A 21,911-nucleotide genomic window follows, 5' to 3' on the forward strand; every position below is an offset into this window, starting at 1 on the left:
TTGGTGTATGTTTTCATCCATCTATCTTTGTTTTATTTATATGTAATTATATTGTATCTATCTCATATTCGTTCTTTTTCTTTTTGTACAACGTTACTACACAATACATACATTTCAGTCTCAGTGATTTTGTTTTAAATTGAATATGCAGTGATGCTTATTGAATTTTAACTACTACCAGTGGTGTTGTATGTGCGATTGTTTTTAGTGATTGAATATTTCAGTGATTGTTAACAATTGCGCCAAAACTTAAAACAAAATAAACATATTATTAGTTTAATGTTGGTTGTTGTCCGTACTAACTAACATACCATAGATAACACACCAGACATTATTATATTAAACTCTGAACAAATATTCAATTGTTTTGTAGTGTGAAGTTTATAGACGTGATAATCATTTTCAAAAAAAAGTGATATGTGATGTGAAAAGTGATTTTATATTTTTTGGGAATAATTATGGTGTTTTTAAACAGTTTGAATTGTGTGATATTCTTGGATGCTGATTTGACGACGGGAACATTCTAAGAAAATGAAAAATTAGAATACAATACGAAAATATTTTTAAGACTTAAAAAATATTAAAATTATAAATGAAGATGGTATTAGAGAATCCAGCATTATCATTACCGCCACCGGCATTGCAATTATATGCAGCGGCGGCAATGAATGCACGGGCCGCAGCTTCAGCCGGTGGTGCACATAATCGTAATGGTGGTGCAGGTGGGGTGCCACCTCCATGGGCACCATTATTACATCATTTTCCGGCGGCAGCAGCAAGTTTATTTGCAGCGGGTATAGGTGGTGCCCCGTCCGGAAGTGCCGCGGGTGCAATGTTTGGACCATTACGTGGTATAATGCCTAATGCAAATGCGTCAGGACATAATCGTGGGGTTATTTTAGCGGCGGGTGCAGCATACCATCAACAAATGTTGGCTGCATCTCGAATGCATACAGCACCAGGTCCACCTAGTGAAGATAGTGGTAGTGAAACACATTGTCCTCGAGGTGAGAGCATTCTTAATCTTCACCTATTTTAATGGCTAAAAAATTTATGAAGTATAGTTTTTTTTAATGGAAACATAGTTTTCTCGATGATCTTATTAAAGATTCAAAAACAAAATGTTGGACAAGCTTATTATAATCGAGAATCGCTAAGCAAACAAGAAGTTTGATTGATGTTTATGTTTACCAAATATAAGCTGTTTCAAGATATTAAAATTTTTTTTACGCTAACTTTACAAATTTTCTACTTCAAATTTACATTTTGAATTTAATTGCAAGCCATTAATTGCGTTTTAAATCGGGAAATTTAAGTTATAAATTAATAACATAATTAAGGAGCAGACCTTCAAAACGTCAAAATGTCATTAATTAAAAATTCATATAAAATTAAAATATCCTTTTTTTTAAGTCTTAATGGCTTTGTTATTTTGTTCGTTAAAAAATCATTTTGTAATTCTTAGAATACTGGGTTTGGAATTTGCTAGATCCAAGAATAAGAAAATTTAATATTCAATTCCTATTTTGGACTTCAAAAATGTAGGTAGAATATTTTAGAAAATCTATTATCGTCTTCTGTAAGTCTCACATTTCGTCTCTATTCTATTTCACCTATTCCGTTTTTTCAAATATATTCCGTACACTACTTTAAAATGGCAAAGCTTTCTTTGAATATCATTGACTATCAATGCCATGGCCATAGTGAAAAATCAATTTAGACAAAAACTTAGCGAGAATCAATGAAAATAAATTGATATGGTGAAATTTATTTCTGGACAATCTTAGTTTTAATTTACTCTTCAGTAACCATTTTTTTACTGCGACGATGCGAATAACCATTTATACTTCTTTATAATTACTTTTTTATGGACTTTGTTTTTTAAATTATAGGCATTAAGTAGATAGATATTTAATAATAGTTTACGGAACCCATGGATATATAATTGAATCTACCTCTCAATTCAACTCCAAAAAGGTCATTTTTTTGTTTTTAAGACCTCTGCGTTAACTACCTGTACAATGTATTTTATGAGTTAAAAAAATTATTTTTAAATCATTTTACACAACGATTTAAAAACAATTATTACTATAGCTGATTAAAATAACTCGAATTATTTAGATAGCATAAATCATTTTCCCATGTTATATCATTTTTTCCATTATGAGTACCTATACTACAGGAAGTAAAACTTCAAGTGTTTTTCATATACTAGTTTTTTTGGAGCTTCCATCATTTTTTATATTGTCTCAAGCTCAGTTTGAAGCTTATAATTTTTTTAAACGACGAACTTTATAGAGCTTCTTTATAAAATACTCTCTATGGTTTTAAAAAATAGCAACAGAAATAAAACACTCTACTAAAAGTAATAATAAAATTTAAAATTATTGTAAGTAGTAGCTAAGCTTTAAAAGAGCACATTTAAAATTTAAACACACGAAATAATAACCAAAAGAATGCCTAAATTTACGGCCATAAATGGAAGCTTCATTCGGTTTCCTGTAAAGATATTTAGTGCAGGAATATATTTAGCATGAATGTTTTGATATAGAACATGAATATATTTATTCCCTCTGTAGTTTACGCCCTTGTCTCAAAAAGACACCAATAATAATTGAAAGACTTTGACGTTTAAATTTGAATACAAATTGTAATAAATACACATAAATAATAAATAAGTCATTAATTTTTAATAATGTGTATTATCATGTATTTATTTGCGCTTCCACCATATTTTTTAAATTGGCTTCTTTGAAAGAAATGAAATACAAGTTTTAATAAAACACTTTTGTTGATATCTTTTATGCACTTAAAGGATGCAAGAATAACATATTTTACTTCCAAAATTTTCTAACGAAAAAATTTGAATAGTGGTTATCCGAACTTTTGAATTAAAACCTCGTAGAAGCCGTACGGCTCTGAGCCGAGGATTGATGAACGTTTTATGGATGCAAAAACTTATATGCAAGAAATCCCAATAAATCATTTATAAGCTTCTTCATTTTCCTTTAAAATTAACTTTCATTTTAAGATTTTTTGAACGAATTAATCTGAATTTTAGAATGAATACTTTTGATTTTGTGTGATCCAGGTTCAATTATTTTTCGAGAATAACTATATGTGAAATAGTAGTAGTCTTAACATAAATAATTGCTAAAGTATTATACTGCAACTGTCAGATTCCGGGAATGTATTTCCCTAGATTTTTATATTTTCTAATGTTCTTAAAGCTCTAACTTCGCGGTTTTTGCAAACTATCAGCAGTAATCATTTTCTAATTTCGATGGTACCTATATAGTTTTTATATATTTGTTATTCTATACGCCATATCAAATGCTTGAAGAATTATCAAAGAATCAAAATATTGCTCTAGTTTTTAGGTGATTAAAATCAAAAAATTGGAGTGGTCCTCATATCTCTTTGGTGACAAAGTTACATAAATCAAAATAATTGTTATTGATATGGATAGAAACTGAGTGCAGAGTAATTTAAAATAATCGACAATTTTTTACATCAAATTTTATAGTTATTTTTTACAATTATATTTATTTCATAATTTAAAAAAATGAAATTAAAAGGTTAATAAAAATTATTATTCATTAATTTTTTGCAATAAAAAATGGTTATATTTAGCACATTAAAAAACAAACAATAATTAAATGCGTGTTTTGTGAGGGTTCATTTTGTACACTTTGTGGGGTTTTATTTTTTAACGATTTATGAATGTGTAAAATTGTCATTGAGAGTGTAACGATTTAAATTTTATATTATCATGCAAATTAGTATATTAGACTCAATCAGGCGTTTACCTACCTATAAAGTCTGAAATTTGAGGGTAGATGTGGATTAAAATATTTGAAGGTTCATGAAATAATTTTTAATTCTTTATCCTTGAAATAGGAAACATTCAATTAAATTTTTTTTTTAATTATTGAGCGATTTTTGTAAATGAATCATGTTAATAATGTTATGGTAAATTTTACCCAAACTAAGTTATCAACTTTTGAATTAGAAAATTCTTTTGTAAAAATCTCAGATGTGTTTTTTCCAAAAAAATTTTCAAAACTAGTGCAGTTTGTACAGTAGTCAATTTTTTTGGACCAAATAAACGCGTTTCATTGGCTGTTGTTGTTCTTATAACAAGTAAATATATCTTGAGTCAATGATCTCAATACTTAATTCAAGAAAGAAATTATTTAACAGCCTCAAAATTAAAGTATAATTAGTGAATTTTTTCTTGAATCAAGAAAATATCATGTTTTCCTTCCTTGATTTCTCGTTTTTTTGATTATTTAAATAATAGTTAAAATTAGATAAATATAGTACTCTTAATGTGGATCGTTTTATTGGTTGAAGATAAATCACGTATTTAATTTGTCTTACTAGAAGCATTATTTTGTGCGATGTAAAACCGAATCAACATATTTGGCTGTATAAATAACTCAAAAAACTTCGGCATAAACATTTTGACTTGAAAATTTTTATGAAATCTAATTCATTTTTCATAAGAAGAAAAAATTACTTGCAATTTGTATTCCTTAAACTTATTATGAGAGGTACCAAAATTTTTTTGTTTCAATAATAACTTTTTTTTACCTGTATCAATTTGATAAAAAATAATAATTTTATATTCGTGTTTCTCAAAAAGTTTGATTTTTTCACATATTTTGTAAAAAAATATTTTGGTTACGATCCAACACCTTTATAACAATTTAACATATGGCAGATATATCTGTTTCGAAATATAATTGGAGAAATAATTTAGAAAAAAAAATATATAATTGCAGTTATATAATTGTAAATATGAAAATTTACTGTAAAATAATAATAAATAACATTATGTATTTTATAATTTTTTCGGTAGAAATAATCGTTTAAAAAATATTTTCGGGTAAGTGGGAAATATTTTGAAACTAAAAAGAGATGTAGGTACAAGCATTTAGAACAAAAGTATTTTGTGCCGTCGGTGAATGCATTTATGGTATTTATGTTTATAAAACTTACACACCTATATGCATATAGTTTATTTTTCGTAATTCTTTCATTCCATTCTGACGTTGGGTACTTCTTAAAGTTCTTATTTAGTTTTTCCACGAGATGGCTAGGATTCGAAACCTTATATGCAATTTTTCTTCTTCTAAAAATTCCAATGGTAAATTTACCTTTAACTGATTCATTGAGTTAGTTTTCCTTAGACTTTACCCTAAACGTTTTTTAACATTTTCATTAATTATAACAATAGTTTTGGACTAAGGTCCGTTAAAAGTTTTGCAAAGATAAGATGGTTTTTTCATTAATATATGTATACACGGAACGAATGGAAACTCATTTTATATCAAAGACAGAAATTTAAGATATAACTGTCAAGGTTGTGTTTAAGAATTTCAAGGAAATAGGCAGTAAAATATAACTCTGGCAACCTGTTATGTATTTTGTACTAGAAAGCGAAAAATTTATAACATTTCAATCATAAATGTGAAATAATATTATCATATGTTTATTGTTTATCACTTTTAAAATAATTACAGGCATTTTTTATTACAAAACACAAAACGCTACCTTTGGTCAAAATGGTAAAAAATTTAATATTGCCTTTTACATTTAACTAGAAAATATGGCTTTATTTTTACTAGGTATTAAACTTATGTGTAAGATATGGGCATAGTTTTCCTCAAAATTACTTCATATTTAATTTTCATTAGCATTTTGTATTTAAATGCTATTAATTTTTTTTTTTAATCCAAATTTGTTGATGTGAAACCCAATGATTTGTTGGCAAAAAGGCCATGAAGGGCTTTAATTGAATTACAGTTTAAAACACAAAGCGAACACACTTTTATTACAACAAAAATTGTGGTATGAAGCGTTTGATCGTTCGATTATTTTCGTTTGAAGTGTAATCAAATTTTCAAAACAACTATTAAGAACACTATTTCGTACTTTTTAGTCTATATTCTAATCAAAGCGTATTATATGTAATTTAGAAAGAATAAAAACCGTTTAAATCAAATACTACTTCAAGTTGAATACACAATCAAATATTTTCCCATCGCTTCCATCAAATAATGAATTAATATTTTTATTATAGTTAGAAATAAGTGAAAAGTCCATTGCAAGATTTGTATAATATTTGAAGTCTTAAGTGAGTAAAATTGTGTTAGAAAGGTATATAATTTTTTTTTTTATATATAATTTTATTTTCATTCAGAAATCGAATTTATTCTGCTACTTTGTTATTTGGGGTAAAGTTAAGTTCCGATCTTAATTTGAAATAAAAAATATAAAAATAATCTGCAATTAAATAACTTAAAACACACAAAACAACTTTGGTGTGAAAATTAATGTTTTCAAAAAAAAAAAAAAAAAAAAAAAAAAAAAAAACACTAAATAAATCAACCGTTTAACTAGAGTATTAAATAAAATTGATAAGAGACCAATTGTTATTCTTACTTGTTATAAATTTGATATGAGGCGGAGTAGTTATACTATTTTTTCCCCGATAGATTCAGTACGTTTATACCTAAGAATAACAATCAACGAGTCATCCCTTTTTGCTCTAAAGGCATCTGTTTCCGTTTCGAATGTTTTGTTTTTATTATTATGTATCTATTAAATAATTATATTTTACCTATAACACACTAAATAATATATAATTTATTACTAAATAGAGTTGTATATTAATAATTTTTATATGTAAAGGATTTTACATTAAGAATGTCTGAATTTTAATTTAAAATGACTTATACAATTTCTTACGTAATTATTTTCGCCCAATGAAACATGCGGCTTCGCTGAGCGGAACATATACGTAAAGAGCAATATTTCGATTATATAACCGAAAAGATCCGGTTGGATATCATCGATGGCATTATGCATATGTACTTTTAAGGCGTTTCCATACCAAACCAAAAGTGTTACCAAAAAACTGAAAAACCGAAATTTTATGTGTCAATTAATTTTTATTTAATCCGAATTTTGTACAAATTTCAATCTTTGTACGATTAACGATAAATTAATTATTAAAAACAGCCTAACGATTAATGATAAATTAAATTTATATGGTGGTATATGAAGAAGTAATAAATGTTGGTTTTTAGTCAATAAGTACTTTTAAAAATATTACCATTGATATAAACAATTTTTTCAATATTCCTCAAGTTTTAAGCTTTAAAATCATATCAAAGTTAGGAACTGTGCATAAAAGGGAAAAGCTATTTTAGTAAAAACACTGATTTTGATAGGTAATTTCTTCTAAACAACACAAAGAATCGATATAAATTTTTGATAAGCGATGATTAATTGATAAACAAAATTGCAAATTTTATCATTTATTCATTAAATCTTATTATCATTTTCATTTTCGGCATCGAAATATCTAAATTAAAGAGTGGAAATTAAAATGATAACAAAAATTAAAAAATGTGTTTATCAATTAATCACCCTTGTATAGGTCTTTTTTTAATTTCTCATAAACCGTTCAGGGAATCGATATGAATCGTTCACAAAAGAAGTATACAAGGATCATTTTTATTTTTCGGTATCGAAATACCTTTTTGATAATTTTCTGAACCAATATTTTAACGATGAATTATTATATTCCATTAAGACTGACGATTTGGGTCAGTAAAATTAAGTAGTAAGTGATTAATAGCAAATAAAACTATTTCCATGCATTGTTCAAATTTCATGTAATAATGTTGTATGGCGATTTTCTCTGCGCTGCCCTGGGAAGTTTTTCTTACCATTTTTAGTATCAAATAGTATCAAATTATAAATATAAAACACAAATTACAAAGATTGCTTATATACTCTGGACATTTTTTTTTTTTGAATGGTATATCATACATAAAGTGTTTGAGTTAAAGTTCGGACATCTTTAATGTAAAGCCCTTGATATTAATATCTTTATATCCCATCACACTTTTATATTTAACGCTACATGGTCATGTTTTAGGGTTGAAATATTATTATGTTATTATCGATTTGTAAACAAAATATGAAAATCACCAAAAATATTAGATATTATATATATGTGTTGCTACCTTGACTTTAAAGGTAATTAAAATTGAGTCATCGTTTATCTATGGATGAAATAAAAAATTATGAAATAAAATTGATTGATTTTTTATTATAATTGACTTTGTTGGAAGTTAAATAGTTTATTAATATTTTTATCCCGGAAATTGTATGCATATCTTTAGATAATTTTTTATAACAAATAAAATTGTTGCTTTGAGCTTAGAAATGTGTGTCTAAATATAACTTTGTGAAAAATGAAACTGAAAATCTCTTTTTGAACTATATTAAACTTAATAAATTTGAATTTTAGAGTTTGAAGTGTAGAGGCTACTGGAAAAATTGAATACAATTCTCATATCTAAATTCAAATAAAAATTTAATTAAAAATTTTTGTTTAAGTAAAAAGTATTTTTTGTAAAACACTTTTATTTTAAAAAGCAGAAAATAATTATTTCTATACGTCACTCATACATGACTATGTGGCAGCGATGGGAAAATCAGGTCATGCTTACCATAAAAATGCACTGTGATCTACACTAAACGTCTATATAAAATTTCAGACAATCGGTTGAAGATAGCTGCTTCAGAATTGAGTTGCATGCTTCTACGAGAACAATCATACATTGAAAGTTTGTGAAATACAAAATTTGTAAACAAACTAGAGAAAAGAATTTATATTATGTAACGTGCAGTTTCTTTTTTGGAAAACTATAGCTAAACATAAGGGATACTTTAACGAATATTTGCTAAAATTAAAAATGTTTGTATACCTAGCATAGAAAAATTATTACGTTACAAATAATAAATAATGTTTCGACTATATTTTCGAATTTTTTTCGAGTTGATATTTTTACCAATATTTGTCCAAAAAAAACGTAAAATTTAATAAATTTATTTCGATTTATTTTTTTAAATATAAAAAATTGTACCACCTTAATATATTTTATAAAATCTCATTCATTTTGATATTCAATTTTTTTGAAACACATCAATTTTTAATATTGTAAAATTCAAAAAATTCAAATAGAGCACATTTCACCTCGTTTTGATATTATCTGATTGTACTTGTGTGGTAGCTATTTTGGAAAAAATGACATAAAATTAATAATATTCCGTTCGGAATACCTAAAAAAATCTTGAATTAAATCATTTTTGGATTAAAATTGTAGAAGATTTTACAATTGTTATGGTAGATTTAAATATATATATCTACCTTGTGTTGTAGAAAACTTGTCTAAGATTCATATTTTTATACACTTGCCGATCACACTTTTAATTAATGATCTTACATACAGCAATTCAGGAGGCATAATATATAAATAATAATGTTTCTTGTTGAAACTTTTTGATTCGTTGATTTAATTATAAAACAACAATTATTTTAATATATTCAATTCATTGACTCAAAATCTCAGGTGGTATTTTAATTTTAAAAGAAATCGATTTAAGAAAAAAAAAAACGAACGAATGTCGGTAATATAGATATCTTTTTATAAAAAAATTGCCATTATTATTATATTAATTTTAAATAAAAGAGCTTATTTATTCACAGATGAATAAAATAAAATTAAAAAAATATATAAATAAGATTAGCAATAAGTAATTTTGAAATTATTTTTGTATTTGCCATACTTGACGTTATAATAAATAATTTATAAAAACTTATTTACTGATAAAAAAAACCAGTTTAATATGAAAATTAAATAATATTTATTATAACGCATGCTCGTATACAATATGTAAAAAATTGATTTAATATTTTGATAGAATAAAATCAAATTTTTGAAACAAATTATTTAAAATTTATATGTAATAATTTATATAATTAAAATGCAATAAAATTTTGTTTTTTTTTTTATGTAAGTGTATAAAATTTAAGCTTAAGAATTTGATGACAGACTTACATGAGGATTTAAATTATTTTATTGAAATTTAGCCAAATATTTTATTACATTTTTTAATAGTTTTTTAACTGTCAAAAATTACGCACTTTCAATAGAGTGAGAAAAATATTTGTGGAAAGTTTCTTATAACAAGCATTTAAAACGCTTTTTGATTAATGAATTAGAAATAATAATCAGATTAAACATTGATTTTTTTTTTCATTTTGATAGAATTAACTATACTATAAATTTTGAATATTATCCGACAAGATCTAATGAAACTTAATTCAAGAGAATTGAAAAAAATACACTCGAACCAGGACTCGAACCCGGACTTCTTAGATTCATGTCAAGCGCCCTATCAATTAGGCTATTCGAGTTCTAGACGACTGCATTTTTTAACTCATTGAATTTTTTACTTTGTTTATCCACTTATTTATTATTATTACTTTTTGTTTTTGTTTACTTTTATTCATGCACACGATATTTATTTACATCATGGTCTCTCGATTATAATTGATATTTTTAATATGATACATACAGGCGTAAACTAAATATTGAAATATCTTGCCTAGTAATCTTAATTAAAGAGAATTGAAAAAAATACACTCGAACCAGGACTCGAACCCGGACTTCTTGGATTCGTGTCAAGCGCCCTACCAAGAAGTCCGGGTTCGAGTGTATTTTTTTCAATTCTCTTTAATTAAGATTACTAGACAAGATATTTGTCAATATTTAGTTTACGCTTGTATGTATCAAATTAAAAACATCAATTATAATCGAGAGGCCATGATGCAAGTAAATATCGTATGCACGATTAAAAGTAAGAAAAAACAAAAAGTAATCTAATGAAACGGTTTTTTTTTGTTTACCGAACTTTGTACATAGTCGTGAAACATATGGATCACTTAATTAACATATATTATATGATTATGTTGTCATAAAATTTGCTCTGCGGTCAAGAGTTTTTTAAAACTACTATACATAATTGGAGAGTCTTCTTTAAAAAATATTTTAAAGTATCAAGAAAGAGTATATTTTCACATGCTAGCGAGATAATTATTTCTCACAATTGACAGACAGGCGGGTGTTTATAACTAGAATAATTTGTTCTTTAAATAATCGGCGTAGTTATGTAAGGTTGCTCAAATTAAGACAACGACGCCATGTTTAGTCTTAGTCTATATAGTCTATATCAAAACCCAGATGAGTCAAAAGTACCATATTATGGCAATTGTTTCAGATTTTTACGTAATTTTCATAAAAGTCGTTTTAGTTATTTAAGTATCGGTAAAGCAATCAAGACAAAAATTCGCTTATAAGATAAAAAGAAGATGCATAGAAGATGAACGTTGAAGTATTTTGAAAATTGTATCTTATTTCTCACAGCCTCTGTACGTGATTTGGTAACAGGCAGGACTGACTGGGATAGAAAACATGAGTTACAGAAAACAGTGAGGAGAAGGAAAAGGAGAAGAGAATAATACGATGACTCATCTATTTTGTTCTTTCGTAACGTCCTTGCTCTGAAAGCTGACACATAAATCAGACATGCTTTGAAATCAAATATATTTTGTTGTTCTTGAACGGTTACAAAAACTGATTATTGCCTATGTGGAGATCCCTTCTTCGGGTATCAAAATTCCAAGCAAATAGGCACTGCAATCTAGCCCAATCAAAAACAAAGAGAAGTTTCAAAGAGTTTATTATTTGATGCTAGCGTGTAACTAGACACTGAATATATTTTTTAAAAGACTTTGATGGGTATAAGATAATTATGATGGTTTTGGGTTATTTGTGTGTGTTTGTGTAGAAATATACCACAAACCCTCAATAATTATTTTAGTTAATAGATCGGGCAATTTCAACTGAAAAAATGGCAGTACTCAAAATAGGGATATTTTCTAGAGGGGTTACAAATAGTTCATGTTCGAAAATAGTTAGAGATAGTGAATAATTTTTATTGCAACGTTATTTTACATAGAATAACAAAGATTTTTTGTTCGATGCATTTTTAAGTAAATCTAATTAATTCGGTGAGAAAAATAAAATTTTTGCATTGGGTTTCCACCAAAAAAGTCTCTTCTAGTCACAAAATCTCAAAATTTGTCATGTTTTTGTAAAAAAAAATGGGTTTTAATAATTTTTTTGACAGTGTTTCAACGTTTGGCGACTGGTTTTAACTATTTTCAACAAGTTGTACAAATATTTAAATAGATCAAATATTTTTTTCAGAATCGTAGGAACCGTTTTATAAAACCACATTTTGAAGAAAACACATTTCAAGTTATTTATGTATATTGTCAATATACTTATACCTATCATTAGTCAGCGATTGGTGGATTTCTTTGTTTAATGTTTAAACGCACATTAAATAACACGCTGATTATATTTGTTTTGAAATAATAAACTTATATTATTTATAATTTCGAAAAAAACCGAATTTTGATTATTTAATTCTTGGAGTGTATTTTAAAAACACATAATGCAAATAATACAAAAATGCAAAAAAAATCGATTTTTCTTAAATCGAAAAGATCTCTTACGCAAAGAAGTTTACGGAAAAATACTATGACCGAAAATTGTTTGTTCTTTTAAAAATAATAATGTTCCTATGGAAATTCGTCTCAATGGTTTACCAAAAAAGAAAACTCAGTGAAAAAAAGTGATAAAATTGCTATTTTTAGCCTTCTGTATTAGCAACACGGTACGATTTTATTTCTCGAATTAGAAAATATTTCTATTGTGAATATTACTGAGGATTATATATCAATTTTTTTTTCTGTTAAAATCGCCCAATCTAAAAGTCTACATATATATAGATATAAGACCATAACCATACTAAATTGACGCATAAAATTTTTAATTAAAATGTCTATTTTTATTATGGAATACAAAGAAATTTATATTTTTTAAATGTTACTGTATCTAATCGCATAATAGATTTATAAAATTAAATATATAGGTAGATTGGAAACTTTTTTATGTATACAGTTGTTATACATTAAATAAGTTGTCAAAATGTTGTACGGTTTGTACATCTTTATAACAAATGTTTTTAAACAGAAAAAAAAAACTGGTTAAAGTGTGCTATCATTAGGTGATTTTATGTCGTTGTTTGTTTTCGATAATTATATGATTGTAACTGTAGATCCGAAAAGTTAATGTAGGTACACTTTTTTCGGATGATTTTTATGGTGGCATTTGCCTAATTTATTTTTTTAAACATACAAAATTTATTATATTTTATAAAAAAAAGAAAAGATATCTAATGATGATACAACAAGGAAATCTTAAATTTCACTAAGTGAATGTGACTCCTCTAATTAATAGGTATTGATTACCAAAATTTTGGGGTTTGGTTAGACTTCTTTGGTCAGTTTTGTTAATTTAATTTTTTTTTGTTTTGTTTGTTTTGTTCTTTTCCCGTTTGACTGTGAGCACAGATAAAAGTAAAACAGATATAGTAAAATATTTTGCATTTTATTCTAGAACCAAATCTGTTGAGAATATAAATTTGTGGACAAAATTAATATTTTCCAAATAAAAGATTAAAGAGGGAGTGTTTAAAAAAAATTTATTAAAGTAAAATTTGAATTTGTAAAGTATAGAATATAAAAATTTAAAAAAAAAAAAATTCGAGGGGGGAAAGTATAGATGTAGAATCCTACGAAATTCAGCCTTTTGAGCAGGAATTATAAATCTGACAATATATATAACTGCTATTTGGTTTTAAGAATTTGGTTTGCAGGAACAGCTGTCGTTTAATTTCCCTATCAATTTGGGGATGACGTGGGTTAACGTGTTGCTGATATTAGTAATATGAGCTTGCTATTAGCATTGGAGTGCTTTAGCCTTAAGCATTTAACCATTTAATTTACCCAATAATATGTTCAGTTTTTGCAAGATACATATACATCTAAAATAGATGTGTTTGAAGATGTAAATAATGAGCTTTCTCGAATACTTAGGATATAATAATGTATCATATATTTAGTCTTTTAACCGGAAAGCATCCTAAAAAGTCGAAATTTTTGTAAGTTTATATTCCGCTTTGATTTTTATCATGAAAGATGGTGGAAGAATCGGGAAATTTAAAATACTGGTCGTTTTCAGTACATAGATTTTTAATGCTTATTTTTTTCGTAAAAAATTTCAATTTATTTAATATATTCAAAGAAATGCTTGATACACAAAAATTACTACGCAACTGCAGTAATTACAGTAATTATACGATTTCTGAATCAATCAGCGTAATTAGTCTAAGAGTCAGTTAAGATCTTTTAACAAACCCTGTATTTTCATCAAGTATTATTTTATATCACCCGTATATGAAATGAGGACAAATCCATTACTTGGGAATGCCTGCGTCATTCCCAAGACCAATGTTATACTTTCGACCCAGACCAATGTTACACTTTCAAAGCTGCCACTTAGAGTTGAGTTCAATAAATAAAGATATTTTTTGATTGATTGTTTGATTTTCAGGTAAGTTCGATAGTTCTGAGCAGAATTTATTTTTAATTATTGTATATTTATTTAAATTTTTAATTACGAAAAACTAGGTATAAAAAATATTTAAAAAAAAATTAATAGCACAGGATTTGCTGGATTTGTGAAGGCATATAAACTATATAAACTATATTCTTATTAAAAATTGATTATTACTTTTTCTATTTTTCAATAATTTTTATTTCGAAAACTAAGTGTCTAGAGAAAATCACAAGAGTACTTTTTTGCTTAAAACTGATTAAAAAACTTCAAAAGTTTTTTTTTATTTTGGAAAAATTCAAAATTTTGTACTTTGCGCACCCCGAATAAAACAAAACTGAAAGGAATATAAAACAAAACTGAAAGAATGTTGTTGATAATGATATTTTTAACCTATTTTTAGCATAGTTACTATTACGTTGAATTCGATAAAAGTTTTACGCCTTTCAAATGTATCTAAGCTCATCTGTTACGTGGCCGGCTGTTACAGGTTTACGTATAATGTTTGTTAAAATATATCATAAGTCTGCTGGCCATTGGCTCCTAGGCTACTGAATATTTTCAAAAAAAATACAAAACCGGCTGTGGTACCTTTTAATAGAGACATAACCAATCCATGTATCTACATAATATTTATACCATAATTAATAGACAAAACAAGTACTAAAAAACAACTATAAGTTGTTGTATGTAAAATATAAAGCTATATAATTTAATTTTGTTAATAATAATAAGTGTATTAATTACTTAATTTACAACAAATTCATTTTACAAAACAAATTTAATAATGTTAATTGAAAATATATCAAAAAATAAATATATACATATACACAACTATATAGGTATGTTTGTATATACCCAAATATAAACTATATACACGACAATACAATGTGTTCAAGTTTGCCAAATTCAATCAACCAGAGTTAAATTGATTAGCGATGAAATATCAAGAGAGATACTTACACGTCACGAAATTTTAACTTGGTCCTAGAACTGGGTGTATTAATATGCTATGGACTAATGAAAGTCTAATTACTTTAAAATGAGTAAAGGTTATTCCCATGTAATTAAATAACAATTGTTGAGCCGCGTCTTTAGTATTATTAGATGTTTTGATATATTATTTGAGCAGTAAATGAAGCAGATAAGCTTTTGATATAAGTATATTTATAGTAACTATTTAATGTTATTCTTTCGCGTTTCCAAAGTTATTCCTTAACCCAAGTTATTGTTAAACTAATATAGTGCAACAGCAGAAAAACAGGCACACTATTTTGTGATTTATTATCAAACCGAATCTGGTAGAAATTGTTCGTTTTGCTATGCAGTATGCATATTTTGAAAAAACCTCACTTCGCAAATGCGCCAAATGAAAAAATCTATTTGAACTAAGCTTTCGTAAAGTATGTGCGTCAGGTAGTATAATAAGCCCGTGTATAGATTTCTTTGACTGCTTAGCCTAAAGTATATCACTAGAACATAAGCTTAATAAATAATCTGATGTCTGATATCTTATATATGTATTATTATAATCGTGAAAGTTTTGATGGATGGATTTTTTTTCTATTCAATCACGATAGAACAGCTGAACGAATCTGGATGAAATTTGGCACAAAGTTAGATTATAGTCTAGAATAGCACATAGGCTACATCTCAGTAAAATGTGTGGTTCCCGTGGGATAGATTTGTTTTATTTTTTCATAGAGCAAAGGATCGACATGATGTTTTGCATAGATAGTGGTAGTTTAGGGGTCAGAAAATGACATACGCTAAGTTTTATCCCGGTAAAATGCACGGTTCTTATGAGATAGCATACAGGAACCGTGCTTTTGAAAGAGTTTTGTAAAAGTTTGTTAAATAGATTTTTGGCAAATTTTTCTCATGAAGGCTTGATTAATTTACACTGTAACGATAAAAACTCTCTAAATCTCTTTTAATCAGCTAGTTCTTTATATTTATTACTAAATCTGTTACTTTATATTTGCTACTAAATATAAATACCTTGTGTCTAACCAGGCGAATTAGTGTTTTGTATTAGTACTAAATAAAACATAATATACTAATCCCTTATCGCTTATTGACCATAAAAATATCCATTGCAGTGAATTTGAATGTTGTTTTGCTGATAGTATCCCATTTCGTACGAATAGCATGTCACTAATGCATACCTGGAAATACAAATGTATAATCAGTTACTAATTTATCACTAAGCGATAATTACTACTGACAAATGCAAAGGTCATATAAACTAGACGCAAGTTTATAAAACAAACTACTCGCATAATATTAATACTGAAGCATCTTGTATAATAATATGATTATGTTGTATAATATAAAACTAATAATATAATAAATGTATGATAATGAATATATAATAATAATATTAACTCACAAACAACTATTATTTTGAAATTTTACATTTATATTACTGCTTTAATTATTTATACACAATAAGACAATAATTATTACTGTTTATACATATACATATATGTACATACAAAATAAAACACGTTGAAAGATAAATTGTAAAATTGCTGAAAGAAAAATATTAAAAAAAAATTAACTCGTAACGTTACCTATTCTCTTTCTTGAGTTCCAGATTGCCGTTCTTTTGTTTCTAATAACATAAAATATTGTTTTTAAATGCATAGCAGGGCAGGCTTTGACTTTAGTTTACTCTTTATGGGTTTTAACAAGAAAGGTATGTTCCGAAGTGTTAAAAGTAGTTTAAATACAGAGTGTTTACATGTTTAGAATCTAATCAGAAAATAGTTTGCTATTATTAAAAGGATTACAAGAGATTACTATACACTTGGCAATAATGCAGTTTGGGTGTGGGGATAATGTTTTTGGGGATAATTTTGTTTGGTTATTCATTCATCTCTGAATTTCTTCGAGGATTACTTTGAATTGAAACGTAAAGAGTAATTTTTTTTTGTAACTGAAACAAAAAAATGGAAATTTAAAAATGGAATTATTTAATTTCCTAGTTATTTGTGGATATTTTTTCTGGATATTGGTGTTTCCGTTAAAATTTTATAAACTCTTCAAATGTAAAGTATTCTTTTAACAGCCGACATAAGACATCAGATATTCAAAATCATTATATTACTTGATATCTCTATTTATGCTTGTGTAGAGGTGATAATACCTGGTAGGCATACATACATTCATATACATACAAATAAATATATTAACAAAAAAAAAAAATTAGTTTAATTATATTGTAACACTATTTTTATTATGTATTTATAATAATTAATTATATTATTTTAATAAATAATTAAACCTTTTGGTCATATACAAGCTAACTGACTGCTTGTATATTATTAATTCAGGAGCTGACATGATTGTTTGTGTAAAAATACGTCGGATAGAAATATTTGTAAGTTCATGCTCATTCCATAAAAAATACTTATATATTAAGTTCATGCTCATAGTGGTAAGTTGATAATCATGTGTTGGTAACAGTTTTAGAGGTAGACCCCACTCTGCTGTTGTTATACCGCTTCTTTGACCTTTTGATTTTTAAGGATTTTTTTTTTTTCAAATTAGGTTTTTGAGTAATAGCATACAAAATATTCACCAAATAAGATCAATGATTGTATTTTACGTCAAGAATACTTTATGTTTTATCAAATTCCGAAAATTTTTTGTCCCTGATGAAATATTTATTTTCCAACATGCTAACCAGCCAACGGCTAATATTTTTACATAAAAATAGTCAGCTCCTTAACTATATTGTGTGTATGTATAGTATATACAATTAAATATTATTAAGACATGACACATACTAGGCAGGCGGTGCATTGCGGCTCTTTTATTTTGACTTGTATTCATTAAATGATTGAGAGTGAAAATATTACCTATTATATTATTATAGAGGTACTGAAAATTAATAAGATTGTGAAATTGTTTTTATTTTTTAATAATCATTTTTATTTTTTAAATTAAATTAATATATCATGTAAGTAGAATGATTATAAATGATGTAAAACAGTGGTGGAACAGGGAACGGACTGGTGAAAAGGATATACTTAGTTTGACTTGAATAGAAATCTGTTTTGAAATTTATTTAACAACATTATATTTAGCGGCCTATAGTAATCATGGAGAAAAAAATTTGAATTTTCCACGAATTTTCATGTTCCACGAATATTTACGTGTAAGGTATGCTAGATAAGCATAACATAATTTTTTTTTGCGTGCTCTACAACTCTAGTGCTCTACAACTTTGTTTTGTGTTCTTTTCGACTTTGAACCGAAGTATTTTCTCCCTAAAGTGTATAGTTTTTTAATAAGTTCTAAAAAACTGTTAAAAGTGCGAAAATTTTACACAAATTTATGTTTTTACCGAAATACGAAATGTTATAAAAAACCAAATATATAAATCCATAGGAAATTTTATACTCGACAACTTTGAAATAAGATATTTTTTTTCTAAAATAAAAATTTTTGAGTTGCAGAAAACTACATGAAAAAGATAAGCCTTTGGCAAATAGTATATGACATAGATTAAAATTTTGCATTGTTGCTTTTTTTATAATTCTGAAAAACAGTCATGTTTGGTCCATTTCGAAATTTAAAATGCAAGAATTTCGTAACATCCAGCTGGGGATCTCCTCTTTTGTACTCCCTAAAAATCTTTTATATAATAGTCCTTATACACTTTGAAAAGAAATGGTAATGTTTATCCTGAATAATGAAATTATTTCCGTACAAATGAAGTAAGTATAAATTATTTTACAATACAACAGTGTGGTAAGACGTACCCCTGTTGTGGCTACAAATGTGTCGATTAAGGAACTCAAAATCAGCCAAGTTGCCTGCTTAACAAACTTATAAGTTGTGATACAATTAGTTCCATAGTAGATATTTCTCCATATTTTAAAACGAAGGATTGCTTTTAGCATCAAATTCGTTTACCACTTTGTGTTATTAGATGTCGTACAAATCGCATCGAAAATTGTCCTATGAATTAATTTATGCATGTTTTATTTTATGTAGTCTATTTGTAAGGATTTTTATACCTTAAATATTTGACTTCTCAGTTGAATTGATAACAAATAGTACCTATAGTGAATTGACATTATATTAGTATCATTTTTTTAAATTAATTTTTGTTTTTATTTTATCACATGTACATTCAACTGGAAAAATAGTTTATTTTGACTTATGTAACATATAGTTATCTAGGTACCGTATGTATTCCTCATCCTTTACCAACTCACTTTATGAGTGATACTCGGGAGGCATAGTACCAGGTGCCGGCTACCCTGCCTATGGTTTTCTATGGTTCCTTTCATTTTCCGTTTCTATTTAAATTTCCAATATTTAAAACACTTGATTCGTAAATTCCATATAATCAAATATTGAATTATTGTCTGTAAGTAAGTGTAATAACCACAAAGTTCAAACTAATTTCTATTTTCAAAAAGGGTACATCACTTAATGAAAAATAAGAGGCAAGCTAGAAATGATACTTACCTTCAGCTATTACAATAGTCCTAATGTAATCGTAATAGAATCTTTATGTGGATTGTATTGTAGAAATAAACAGTCCTCAGGATTATAATGTATAACTACAACCCATCCACCCTGAGCCCGTACTGTCAAAAGTATAAATATTAAATATTTTATAAAGCAGTGTAGGTACTTCAAATATATAGTCAACAAGGGAGAATGCCCTTTTTCATTACAAGTATAATATGATGGAAAATTAACACATCTGTCGAGATGTTTTTAATAAGAAAAGAATAACAATGAATTATTATTATCATAATATATGTACTTGTGGTAAATTTATGTAATAATAAATCAGTTAAAATTACTTTTAATTTTGTTTTTTAAATTATATTTGTCATGTCATATGTAACGCTAGAGAGTTTTGTTTTAATATTTATAGCATTCACTTTTTCTTAACCGATCATGTTCTTCATTGTCGATTTAAACTGCGCCGATAAAAACAAAAATTCGAGAGAAGTTTCCAAAAATTCTACTTTTAATTGCTCTCTTCCAAAATATTACTACTGCCCAATTTTCCTACTTTCAAATAAAATTTATTTTTAATAATTGTACGTTAATGATTATATATGTTATAAATGTGAAAGAAAGGTTGTTTGTTTGTTTGCTTGTAACGCATTCACGAAAAAACTACGGAATGGATTTGATTGAAACTCTACTATAATATAGCTCAGAGTAACACATGAGCATTAATTTATAAAGATTTTTTTTTCTTTTTTTTTTATTAAAGAAATTAAATTTAGTCTGACATTTCACTGCGCCATTTATGAGCATTTTGAAAATTTGTGTATAATTAAATTAATGATAAGTTGTAAACGTTAAAATGTAAAAATGGTAAAAATACAATTCATGGTCGTCTGTTCTGATATAATCAATGAATTATGACTATTTTACAATTTAAAAAAAATTGAAAACTGTACATATATTTTACTTGTGTAAAACATTCCTTACCTCTGTTTCGAGTGTTATAGAATTTGGATTAGTGTGAGCAAGGGAGGTTATAACGCGGTGGTCTTTAGCAGTCTTTATTTTTAAGCCCAGGGATGCAGGAGGGCTTCAAGCCTGTTTCTATATAATTTTACTTCCTTAGAATTATATTTAAAAGAGAATATATTAAAGATATATGCTTTAAATACTTCTACTCTGAAACAATTATACTTTTAAACAATTAAATTTTCAAAAAACAACTACTCCTGCCAATTCTACAACGTATTACAAAATAAGTAGGTAACCAAACACACTAAAAACAAATATCCGCGCTTGTACAGCATTAATTTGGAAGTTATAATCAATAAAGAAAGCAAGGTATAAATTAATTTTCAAAAACATTATATACTACTCCAATAGTTTCTATTTTTATATATATATATATATTTTTTTTATGTTGACTGAAAACATTTTAAAATGTATAATAAGTGTTAATAATTTTATTATAATTTAGTTTGTTGATTAGATTATACTAAGAATTGAAAAAATAATCAAAAAATAATTAACAAATACATTATAGAGGTTGAATCTACCTCCTTCCTTATTTACTTCAGGTTTTTTTTATTACATGCATGCTGTCCTAAATACACGGGCTAAATATTAATTTTATTTTTCTTTTCGTTGAGTTAAAATTCTTTTTGTAGTAGTATTTGGGTTGTTTTAAATACAAAAAAACATAAAGAAAGAGTTAGTTATACCTTTAAGAACTTTAACATTTTTAGAACAAACGTAAAATTGAGAATTTAGATTTGAAAATTTCTAATCAGGGTTTATTTTCAGTTTTACTCCATACTAATTTTTATTTTATTAAAAATGACAGTACTTCTTTCTTCGATAATTTTCGCTATACATTTACCCGTTCCGGGTCTGGGGTGTCTTAATTTTTTACATTTTTCTACCTTTCTATAAAAAAAGAAATGTTTTGTTCCAATATTTTCCATATAAGTTTTTAACGAAAATTTATTTTTCTATTAGAAATAATAACTGAAAGTGAAAGTTAACAAAATT

The 21,911-nt window shown here is 26.4% G+C and overlaps 1 protein-coding gene across 1 annotated transcript in view; it reads left to right on the plus strand.

The window, feature by feature from the left end:
- The first annotated feature begins 598 nt into the window (after positions 1-598).
- The window catches only part of LOC123296151 (homeobox protein unc-4-like), a 132,782-nt gene continuing 111,469 nt past the window's right edge, over positions 599-21,911 (plus strand). Inside the window, exon 1 of the mRNA XM_044877613.1 lies at positions 599-1,007. Within this exon, the coding sequence (XP_044733548.1) occupies positions 599-1,007 (409 nt within the window). The remainder of the gene's footprint in view (positions 1,008-21,911) is intronic.

The sequence above is a fragment of the Chrysoperla carnea genome, chromosome 3, assembly GCF_905475395.1.
Source record: "Chrysoperla carnea chromosome 3, inChrCarn1.1, whole genome shotgun sequence".
NCBI classification, from domain to species: domain Eukaryota; kingdom Metazoa; phylum Arthropoda; class Insecta; order Neuroptera; family Chrysopidae; genus Chrysoperla; species Chrysoperla carnea.